Source organism: Kryptolebias marmoratus, linkage group LG6, assembly GCF_001649575.2.
Source record: "Kryptolebias marmoratus isolate JLee-2015 linkage group LG6, ASM164957v2, whole genome shotgun sequence".
NCBI lineage: Eukaryota > Metazoa > Chordata > Actinopteri > Cyprinodontiformes > Rivulidae > Kryptolebias > Kryptolebias marmoratus.
The window spans coordinates 10,577,152-10,589,467 of NC_051435.1; the positions used below are offsets into that span (position 1 = coordinate 10,577,152).

At 39.8% G+C, this 12,316-nt stretch overlaps 1 protein-coding gene across 5 annotated transcripts in view; it reads left to right on the forward strand.

Moving 5' to 3' along the window:
- Positions 1-12,316, forward strand: part of LOC108240765 (plakophilin-4) — a 65,005-nt gene that overhangs the window by 29,702 nt on the left and 22,987 nt on the right. For 4 of the 5 annotated variants that reach the window (XM_037975977.1, XM_037975975.1, XM_037975979.1 and 1 more), the window contains 4 exons: positions 2,270-2,304; positions 5,685-5,816; positions 7,011-7,204; positions 7,626-8,202. In XM_037975977.1, the coding sequence (XP_037831905.1) occupies positions 2,270-2,304; positions 5,685-5,816; positions 7,011-7,204; positions 7,626-8,202 (938 nt within the window). The remainder of the gene's footprint in view (positions 1-2,269; positions 2,305-5,684; positions 5,817-7,010; positions 7,205-7,625; positions 8,203-12,316) is intronic. The other variant, XM_037975976.1, reaches the window with a different exon arrangement.

Genomic DNA, 12,316 nt, shown 5'->3' on the forward strand with positions numbered 1-12,316 from the left:
CCCCCCTTTTCTTGCAATTAATAAGCAGACAGTATGTGCCCTTAAAGCAAGATGATTTTTGAAACTCGTACTTTATGTTCACCAGAAATACAGTAAGGTGTCTGTAGCTTTTGTTTTTGCACTGGTGTACAGTCTGAATGTCTCACTGTTGTCTCATTACATACAACTAATTGTTAGCCAGCAGGAAAAAAAAACCAAATGTTCCAGTCTTTAACAATGTCTTGATTGGGTCTTATTTGAATAAATTCAGGTGTCTCCCTCTGCCATGTAACTTCAGTTCACTTCAACTTCAATTATATTCCTCTAACATGAGTCAGAGTGTATTTTTAGGTTAACATCACCTCTAAAGATACCTGCATCTCAATCATCCCTTGATACAACTTCTGAACACTTTTTAGTTTTAACATGTAAAGTTTACAGATGTTAAGATTAGTCCTTAGTAAACTGTTTTAATTGTGTATTACTCTATAGTGATAAAGATGTAAAAATACTTAGGGTATGCATTTTGTTGGCAGGTCTGAGCTGCACTCATTCTCTAAAGGTCTGCATTATATTTGGGTTATATCTGGACTCACTATTTCAGTTGGAGTTGTAAAGACTTGATTTGTTATTTTCTGGCTTTATGATAATAACCCTCATGCCGTTAGAGTCCATTCTCATTCTTGCACTCCAAGCTGCACACCTGTAGCCCACTCTACACAGGAGGAAATGTCCATTTCCCCCTTAGTGTCGCCACTTTTAGACGAGAGCTTTGAGTGCTCACACATAGCGGTGTACTCAAACTCTCTGGAAACACCTGCTGGGATTTAGAGCTTTCTCTTCAAGACATTTTGTTGTTAGGCCTCAAATTCATTCTTTTTGTGTGACGCTTTAAATCAGTTGATACAGTAGCGGATTACATTTGTCGCTTACATGTCTGTGCTCACATTTTGCCCACCAGGACAGGAAGACCACCTATAGCATCCTAAATTAGCACCATTTACATGACTATTTTAAAGCCAAAAGAAAGACAAATGAAATAGTTGCCACGGGATATTTGTGCTCGAATTAAGATCAGCTTTAACACAGAAGTCACGCTGACAGTTTCAAAAGCACAGCAGGACAATTGCAGAGGTGATGGGACACTTAAAGGTTCTGATGAGAGACATTACATTTCATGACACCTCAGAGGATGGCCACTCTTTATTTCTACAAGCATGAAGGAAGTAGTTGTTAAACTTGTCCTTTGGCAGTACTCAGAGTTTTGACCTCCTGCGTGGTTAGTCGTTCACCAGAGAAAGCGGTGTTTAGGAAATGTACTGCCAGGGTAAGGCTTGTTGTGTACCATCATGTAGTTTTGCTGAAACTAATGTTACCTTTTCCAGTCTGTAGTCAACATGCACCGTTGTCGTCATGGTAGCCACTCTTCTGCTTGATATGCTATGGTTCAGTGGCGCACAACTTTCCCAGCATCCTCTTTTTAATTGCCTGTGTGCTCATTACAATGCTGAGAGTTGTGCTTCTTAAGACTTCATCTAGTGTCACCTTGGATGAAAGAAAGATGGCTGTGGTAACAACACTAAATGCTTTATATTAATGACCAACAAGCAAAAGATATAAAAAGAAAACTAGTCGTTAGACGACTCTGAGGTCACCTTCTTTGCCTCTGTCTGTTATAATGACTGACATGAAAAAACCCTGGATTGCTTTAATCAAAAAGTATATTCATGGGTATTTGAACATTTTAAATGGTTTAAACGTCTACGTACATGATTACAGCTAGCTTGACTGCTGTTCTTTTTTACTTAGTCTTAAACAGGAGTGCAGTGCAATTTTATTTCAATAAAAAAAGTTCTTTCTCAGAAACACTTATTTTTCAGGCATTAATGCGCATGTATGCACTTTTAGTTTTTTTTTACCTTTTGACAAATATAAAGCTGTTGCTTAGTTGGAAATTGTCAGTTTTATGTTAGATTATTTTAGGTTAAGATTTTAGATTATTAAATGGAAAGATTTACACAAGTCATTCTTTTGTTTCTGTCATATAGAAAAGTTATAAAAGTCTAAAGTAACAAAGACTAACACGGAAAATTTAAGTATATCATTACTTTATATATAATAGCTTTTAGAAGTACTAGAGTTCTGTTCTGTCATTATATCATTTCCGATAATGTTGTAAAAATCCTAATAAAGGAGTAGATAACGTATAGAGGTGTGTCTCTCCTGTCTCTTCCTCGTTTCCTTCTGATATTTATTCACTTTTTTATCTGTTCCTTTCCCCCCCTTACAGCTCATCTGAGAAATCTCTGCCATGGAGAACTGCAGGTATGTTATTTCACACTGTAAAAGAAAAGAACTGCTACTGTTTTTATTAGAAAATATTGCTCCCCCCCCTTCCCCCCACATTTGTCTCATTTTCAAATCTATTCAGATTTTGTTCGATGTGCTTGAGACTCACACAACAGCCCATCCACCTCAGTAAAATTAATAATAGAACAGTCATTTAGAAACGCAATGACCATTGACCTTGTCATTGGTCAGTAAGTACTAATTTATACTATGACATTTTCTTGTACTGTCTCCCCCTTGTTAGGTCCACTATAAATGATAATGAAGTAGACAGTGGACATTGTGTTAAATATCACGGCGATAAAATATTGAAACAGTTAGACAAAACCTGCTTAGCTAAGTGCTTCACTTTCTACTGAGGGTAGAAAAAAGTGTGTGTGTGTGTGTGTGTGTGTGTGTGTGTGTGTGTGTGTGTTTCTGTGCATGCTGACTGCGTTCCTAACATGTTTTACATTTCCTCGATAATCTTTACCAATGCGACCCTCTTCAATAAAGCAGTTGACAGCCCCAGGCATGTTCTTGTTTTAATAGTTATTTAAGCTCGCTCAAACAAATCGGCATCAGTGACAGGTGGCAGAAGGGTTTTTATTTATTTTATTTTTTTCCCCCAGATCTTTTTCGGTGTCTGTTTGTTTTAGCCCTCAATCTTACCAGATTTTTTTTTTGAAAAAGAACAGATAATAAATTGCATTTGCTAACATCTTTAATGGCTTATTAATTGCATAGTGAAAAGCAGAATTTTTGCAGCGGTCATTAATCTTTTATTGTCGATTCTGTCAGGAGAGCCCATGGGGGGGTTATAGCAGTACATATGCACTGGGAATATTAATACCACTTGCTTTTCTCATTAACTGTCTGCTCCTCATTTCCTTTCTGAATGCGTTTCATTAGTGTTATAACAGAGCAGGAGCGTAATCACAATCACAGTTTTGCTTTGTGCTGATTGATAACGTTACTGCAGATAATAAATGACAGTCACATGCGGTACTGTGGTTTTTATACTTTGGGTGAATAAAACTCTAAATGTGGGCACACAGTGTTTTCTTGTGGATAGAGGTGTGACTGCAGAAACAAGCCTTTTTGCCTCTGGAAATGTCAGTGCAGTCACACCTAATGTCCACTGAGAGTAGAGTCGAGCGTTTCTTTGGTTTCTGTCACTGCGGTGGTCCTCATGCTGGCACTTTCATTTCCAAGCATCAAGTCACGAGGATCCTTCGGTGGTGTTAATAAAAAACGCCACTTATTTAAAATCCAAACTACTTGAAAAGTAATGGACAGTGTCTTAAAAACTATTATAGCAGAAACTCATATATTAGTTGAGAGGAACTGTTAGTTTCCCTGTTGCCTAATATGTAAAAGCACATCATAAAGTAAAACTGCAGTAGTAGATATCAGTAGCTGTTATCAAATGTGCACTCTGCCCACACCAGGTCTGTACGTCCATCAGACACCGAATTAGAAGCATATAGTCCCTTAAGTGCTCATAAATATGCATGCATGATCTCATAATGGCCAACATTAGGGCCAGAATCCATATTTAATAATGTAAAAATTTATCAAGCTTGACCAGCATTGAAGTAGCTTTTTTAATGGAGACTTTTTTTGCTGAAAACCACAGTTGGACTCACAATGTGACAGCCTGTTAGCGAGTTGGGAGGGTGTGTATGCAGGCTTTTCTATCCATGGTCAAGCCTACATCTACTGCGCAGACTCTGTCACCAAAATTGTGATATTGTGTCGCCACAAAAATAACAGACATTTTCGCTTTAATTTTGGACAGTCAAAGGTAAATGGAGTCTCTTCGTCCATCTGTATTTATGTTGATGTCACCAAAACAACCCAGCAAACAGGAGCACGTACTGTTCCTTCATTAATTTTGTCAAAGATTATTTTTTTGTTTAATCAGATGATGAAATATGATTGAAATTATGATTTATATTTAGACAAACCATATTTTAGAAACTTATTAATAACTAAATCTGAATATTTTTCCAATTTTATGTACAAATCCCATTTTTACAAAAGCAAATACAAATGTCAGGCAATCTACACACCCCTCATTTTAGATATAATGATCACCATGGAGTTGTTCCATACAGTAATGCTAAGGATTGCCCAGAATCCCTTGCCATGAGGCGACAATCCTCCTTTTTTTGTGGTTTCTGTCTCCCTCTGTGCTTGCTGTCTGTCTCTCTTTTTATTTCCTGTCTGCTCTGGGATTTTAGTTCCTGCTTTATTAAATAGGGTCAAGGCACAGTATGAAAATATGCCATCACAAACTGTTTTACCAGTTTGTTAAATCCTGCAAACCATTTCGTTGTAACACTTTGTCAGTCTACTCCTTTTATAATATCCATATACCCCCTTTGGCTTCATGTTCTGCCTTCACATAGTTTATTCCAATTACCTTTTACCCTTTTACTTTCTCTCAGTTGCAACAAAAAAATATGTGTTTTGTTCAGACTGTTCTGGAAGTGTTGTGCTGTGTGACATACTGTGTTGCTGAGAAGAGAAAGCAAACCCAAACTGACTGAAATCTCATACGAATGCTTTACTCAGAGCCATGTTTTTAATTAACAGTACTGTCAGAAATGACAGAGTTGTTGAAAAGTAAAAGAATTGGTATAGAGTCAACTTAAGGAAGTTGCTACACCCAGGTCACATATGGGTTGAATTCCTCTCAGCAGGAATTACCCAATACATACTTTGACAATTTAACTGAACAACCTCCTTAATCTGTCTTGAGTCGATCCAATCTATAAATAGACGGGCACCTTTAGATGTACAAAATGTCAGGTTGTCAAACAGACTACGCCTGTCTGTCAGCAGCTTTATTCAACGGGTCAGCTTCGGTAACGATGAATGCTTCTTCATAGGACTCAGCTCCCATTCACACACAGCTAATCATGCTGGATTTACCAGAACCAGACTGGCCTCCTTGTCCTCCTCTGCCTATTGTTCTGGTGATTGCAAAGGAACCCATTGACTCTTGTCACGCTTAACTACGTTGTGACTATGGGGAAACACCGTGCACAGAAACATAAGATGGCTACTTCCAGTTTCTGTTGGCTACATTAGTTGTATTCATGCACAAAAGGACTGGGGGACATTAGAGCATTCCCTAAATTAGTAAAGCTGTAAAAATTAATGATACCAGCTGTATACAGCTGTAAAATTAATGTAGCAGAAGTCGTTTTTGTTTTGTTTTCCCTCAGTCACCCCAAAATTGTTTCCTCCTTTAATGACCATAATAAATTCTCAAGCCTTTTCTCAAAGTTTTTTTTTTTCTTCTTGCTTTCTTCTTCTTAAGCACTCTTTGTCTCTGTTTGACTTTCTGGTCTCCTGTGTCTTCTCAGATACCTCTGCCTCAGGGGACACCAAGTCTCGAGTGACTGACAGCTCCCAGTCGCCCAGTTATCGCATCAGGACTGAGTCAGAGCAGGTGTCTCTGTACTCCCCGGAGCAGTCCTCCCTTCATGAAAGTGAGGGTCTGTTATTGCCTTCAGTCTATCTTCTGCAGTCCCCTTCTCTAACCCCACATATTAATTATTTTGGCCTCAGTATTGCTCTGCTGCACTGACAGAAATGTTCAGCAAGTAACCACATCTTTACTTTTCTTTTAATAACCTAGAAAGGTTAGTTTCTTTTTTTTTTGTATTTTTAACAGAAATTTTGTGTCGATACCCACTTTCACGTGAAAATGGGAGCAGTTTTACTTTTGAGCCAGTAAGCGAGGTAGTCACAGAACTGAAACGTGTTAAACTGAGAGTTAGCGGCACAAACCTCAGAAGATATAAATTGTTGACACACGTTATCTGCCTTTTTCTTTAGCATTCACCTGATGTCTGTAAGCGCACACATCTTCTCAGCTGCTTCATAGCGCCTATAAATTGGTGTTTTCACACATGCATTGCAGCTATTAAATTTTCCACGCCTGGTCGAAAGGAGCAGCGTATGCAAATACAAATGTTCATCTTGCTTTTTCAGGAATTTTTAAAACAGATTTTGCTGCCACATCTTCCATAACATTGCTCAGTGAGACAGTTTATGAATGAAGGTCTGGCAGACCAGTCACAACAAGCAAATATGCATGTTGGTGTTACTACTTCAAACTCTTGATTTGTTCCTTTACACTTGTTTGATGTGGTAAATACGTCTGCTTTCCTTGTGATATTGATATCACCTCAGAACAGTTATCAAAAAGCCCCAGCCTCCTGTGCTGTAAAGGTGTTAATTTCTATCGTATATGTTTTGAATCATGAATTTCTTTCTGAGTTCTTTCTAACCGCCTTTTCCTTGCATTCACAGACCAAAATTTCCCCAGAGAAGCTCATATCTGAACATCAACTGAGGACATAAAAACAGAGCAAATATCATTTGCATTTTCGAACAAATATCCAGCGTTGATGTGTGTAAATTACATATCTGTTTAAAAGAGGTGATTGGTAATAGTTGATCTTTTGTAGAAGATTAAGGAAAGCTGGCTGATGGCACACTGAATCACAGGGTGGTAAAACTGTTGTTCCCCTGCTGTGTCGTTTGTCATTAGAAAAGCTATTTAGGTAAAGGTCATGTCTGTTATGAAACCTCTTATGATATCTGTTCCCCTGTGCTTCTAACCTCTTCCGTTTCTACTGAGTTAACATTAAAGTCATGTCAGTTTTTCTCACTCTTTCTCTCAGGGTCTGCAGGGAATTCTTGTGGCTCAGCTCAGATGAACTCTTACTCTGACAGTGGCTATCAGGATGCCAGCAGTGGCTACCTCAGCGGTCAGAACCATGCCAAGGCAGAGCTGAAAATGCAGCACTCCTTCCCCGGAGCTGGCACCGGCACCTTGGGGCGGAATGCCAGGGCAGAGGGGCAGGCTTCAGCCCAGGTACTGTCACCATCGTACCATGCATCTTATTATTGTCTTAATGTTTAGAGTTTTCTTACATTTAATTACTTCAAAAAATCCCCATTGCTTTGGCCTTGTGATTACAGAAATGTAAAGGCTTAAATGCACAGAAGGTTCATAGTGAGCTGAGCAGTTCAACGTAATCATGCTTCATACAGCTTTGTACACAGAGACTGCTGAGAAACCAAATGGTACTGTCACACTCTAGAGGGGGGTGGAAAGATAATGTAAACATAGCCTAAAGTAAAGTCATGTCCTGTGATGAAACTGTGTATATAATGCTGTGTTATTTAGAAGCCTCATTCTTATTCTACAACTCAATTTATGTCAAAGAATTCTTTATATTGTTTTATTGGTTAAAGAAACAAATGGTTAATGTTTCTTTTTAAATTACCTGCAGGTTCCAACAGTCACAACAACCCAGCCTGGTCGTGCTATGCGAAGGGTTTGTTCAGTGCCTTCTCGCTCTCACTCGCCAGCCTACTCCACCAGTATGTCCCCGTCCCGTGGCTCCCTGCGGACCTCTGTTGGCAGTGCCTATGGCTCCCCCATCGTAACCGAACCAAAACCTTACTCCAGCATCTTTTCTACAACCCTGCCCTCTGTGCAGCGCACCAGCAGCGTCGGTGGTGGCACTTCACCCTACTCCACCCAGAAGAATTCCCCCGCAGGACTGCGCCGTGTGAGCTCCACAAACTCACGATCCGGCACTGCTAGCCGCACCACCGCATCATATCAGACCTCCGCCGGGTCATCGTCGGGCCGCATGGGCTCGCCTCTGACTATGGTGGACAATATCAACCCTCCACTGACAAAGCAGCCCGCTCATTCATCATCTCCCATCAGGGCTAGCATGACTGCTGTGCCCCAGCATTACAGCTCCACTCTGCCTCGCTCCATGCTCCACAACACCGACCCCTACGGACCTCAGAGTTACGACATTTATGAGAGGATGACGCGACCTGACAGCCTCGCAGGTACTCCACTCAATACACACATGCTGCTTTTTAGTGTGCATCAGAGATCTTGTATTACATTTAGAGCTTTAGAGATCATCATTGCATGATGCAAGAGCTAAATGTAAAAGGGTGACTTCTTTTTAATACCGATTCAGAAAAAAAAGCTAAATATTTCAGTTGTAGTTGAGTCTTGCAATAAGAAGACATACTTTGCAGCATGGAAACTTTGGTCATGATGTTTTTTACTAACTGTGCTATTATCAGTTACTTTTATAAAATCAAGCAGGACCACATATAAAGCTTTTTTCTTTTGAACTCTTTGTGCTACAGACACTTGTACACATCATGCAAAGATCATCAGGAAGCGTGGCTTAGATGTTCTGAAAGTTCACACCTATCAAGAAAGATCAGCTGAGCATTTTCCAGTTATCTGCAGAGTACACATTCACATCAGCAAGATGAGAGCTCTAATCACACAAGTCCCCAATAGCCATGTGGAATAACAATAATTTATTCACATTAAGATAAGTTTAAAAACATTTTAAGATGGTCTCTAAGTTAAGGCTGTACACACTGAATGGAAGTCGGTGCATTATCTCAAAAAGGACAGCTGTGAAAGCCTGTGTGCTTGATTGCATGTAATTTATTCCTAAGAAAAGAAAACCAGGAATATAATTACTGAAGAACATGCCTGCCCTTCCTGGCTTGTCATCCTTTAATCCAAAAATGAAAGTTGGCAGATGTACCCAAATTTGTATCTTGTCTCAATCTGGAGCCATAAAAGGAAAATACCTGTCTGTGTTCATTTTCTGCCTCTGCTTTTTAATGTATGTTAGGTTCAGGGCATTCCTTAAACAGTCATAATCTTATTAAGTACCCAACTTATCCAAAAATTCAGCTTTTGTTTGCAAAGTTGTTGTTTTTTTATTCATTGAAAAATCTATTGTCTTATATGCAGAAAATTGCAGTCGTGCGCGTACACGAGCTGTTCAGGAGAATGTGTGGACGATTTGATTTTTGGAGCACACATGAGGGCAGGACCTGGAGCAAAGAGCACAGCGTGAAAATTGATGTTCTCATTCATAGCGTTCGCTTCGATGTCTCACTATGGGATACGCCCCCTCTGGGTATTCCTCAGAAGCATTTATCTCATTACGCCAACCCTGATTGGCTGGTGATTGCGACACCACATGCCGTAGTGAGATGTCTCACCAGACAACCCTTCTTGCTGGGGCGAAGCGAGAAGAGGTAACCTAAAGTTTTCTTTATAACCTGCTGAGAATGATTGAGGCTTCGTGGTGACAGATTTATGTTGATGTCAATCACAGATGTGTCTGGACACATCCATTGGAGTGGAGTACACCTCAGCAGGAAAATGTATAAACACAAACTGTAATCTGCACATTCACTCTCAGTTAAAAAAGAGTTTTCAAGTAGATTGATTGAGCAAAGCAACAAACCTTGTGATGTCACTCAATCATTATCTATAAAGGTCACATTTGGGTACTATGTCAGAAAACACATATACAGACATTGACACTATTTTGCAAAGAGTACAGCTACAAGAACACCTTCACTAAATGACTTTTTTGCCTGCTTTAACTTGTGAAACTACTTACCTGAGCGGAAGCAGCGGAGCTAATGCTAAACTTGGCAGTTGCTAATCTGCCGAGCCTTGTCTTGTATTGCCTGACATTCTGTGAGAGCTGTTTTTGTTTTCCTAATTTATGACCACGGCTGCGTTTTGCTGTAGGACAGCCTGCGAGGTAAAGTTTTGCCTGGAGTTGCAAGTTCCCGTAAATGTGCCAAAAAATGACAACTGCTCATTCAGATTTTAGTCTGACTTTTCTACTGGCTCACACGAAGAGAGACTCAAACTTTAAAATGAATAAACATTTAATAAGGATACAACCCACCTATATAGACTAACCTTTATTGATTAGACAAATAGGTTTTTCTTAAACAGGGTTCCCTATCAAACTGCAAAATATGTTTTTCCAAAAGGCAAATCCGACTGTGCTAATCAAATCTCTGCATGGTTGTTGTTAGTAGGTTTATTTCTTTTTTTTTTCTTCTCAACCTCATGCTGCCTGGGATTTCCTCAGATGCCCTCATTGATGGAGACATTAAAGGTGAAATTTTGGTTGTTATATTTGTCCCCCATTGTTTCGTGTCTTTTATAAGTTAGTACCTCAAATACTGGTGTTATTTTTTTTATTTTGATGAGTCCACAAATCCAACACAACTGTTTCCATTTGTATTACTCATTGTTTAGATGTTGTTTGTCACCTTGTTAGCTTTAGGATCACAAGCTGCTCTTTGGTGTCTCCTGTATGTGGTCTTTTAAAGACTAGTTCTGTCCACAATGATGCTTAAGTTAAGCTTCAGATACTGGACTTGTGCTATATCAGGTAATGTCACATCATATACTTTTCTATACCATGCTAAGAAAAATAAATCAACAAATTTTATCGTCTGTAATTCAGAAATGCAGCACTGATTGTGTTTGAATATGTGTTAGGTAATGGCTGACTAGGCAGAGGTGAGTGTTGGCAGCTGGATTTAGTTATGAAAGGCTTGGCTTGTGCTTTTTCCAGGACTTTAAAAGATTTTTCTCCTTGTCAGTGTGTTTCAAATAGTTTCATATCTGGTTATTTTGTTGTCTCCCAGCATTTTTGGCTTGGTTTTTATCTGGAGCTAGTACAGTGTCATACCGACACGATTTCAGTCACTGCAATTTCTTGGAAAGTATTTTTTTATTTTTTATTTTATTTCTCTGTTTAGGTTAGGCAGGAGTTTTCTCTAGATGCTTGCTTGGGTTTTCTCCAGGTTGTCTCCCTCAGTCCAAAAGTATGCATTTAGGTTAAAAAAAAGCAGATTTTCAGAAGTGAGTGTGTGTGTGCGTTGTGGCTTGTCTCTCTGCGGCTCTGTGATGGACTGGCGACTTGTCCAGGGTCCACCGGGACAGAGACAGGGTGGAGACAGGGTGGAGACAGGGTGGACCCGTGACCCTGAACAGAATCAGGCAGGTATAGAAAAGGAATGGCTTGATAGCCTTTATTGTGAAGACTAATCTTTTAAAATTAGGAAATACTTTTGAGAAATTTTAAAAACAACCCCAAATTGTGCTCAGAGTGCCAGCTCCAGCTCATTTACTTGTTTCTGTGGTCTCCTTTTACACAGACACACCATCTGCACTTTGTCTTTATCACAGTGATTTGTCACCTGTGTCTGATGAGACGTTTGAATAGGAAATGAGTTGATCACATGATCAGACCCAAGTGCAGGAGCTAGAAAATGCCACCAAGCAGCTCAACTTGTCCACTGGAAGCTATTTTTACCCCTCACCTTTTTATGATCTTGCTCTTATTTTACGCACATTTCACACATTTCATGATTTCCTCAGTTATTTATTACCAAAGGATTTGTATCCCTCTCTTGTGCTTCATTTCTACCCCTCAGTGTCCGCTCTCCTTTTTTTTTCCTTTCCACCCACCTGGCTCCACCGCCTTCACTCTCATTGGCATGATGTCATGGCTCCCCTTCACTGCTGAAAAATGGAAAATGAAGACAAATTGTCCCTAATAATGTACTCATTACTTTCTGTCCATCGGAGAGCAGAGTGGGACAAAGGAAGGAAATGGCCTATCTGCTTGTGTGCTCTGTCACTCCCAGATCCAAGCTACCTTAGAAGTTGCAACCATGCGGCAATTTATTTTCACGACCGCTCTCCGTCTTTTGTGCAGTGACTTTCTGGTAATTCTTCCACGTTTTTATTTGTGGATGTTTTTCGGCTGGTCTGAGAAGATTCTTGAATATTGTTTTTGTTGAGGAATGCACCCAGCTGTATCTGTTACTCCAGAGCGAGCACGCGCCAAGCCACCACCGCCTTTCATCTAGCCTCTGCCAAGTGTAATCTGTTAAAGCCACGGTGAGAGGACTGAGGGGGAGAATTAAATGACTGTAACGCAGAAGGAATGTGGGCCATTCATCCTCAACAGACAGCAGAATGTTATTTGTCCTTGACAATTTGCAGATGCTTACAGAAGTGACTGCAGCGCTTCTATCAAGGGAGCAGAGTAAATAAGGCAGACCTTATATTCTCCTCATTGGCTATTTAAATGTGGCTACT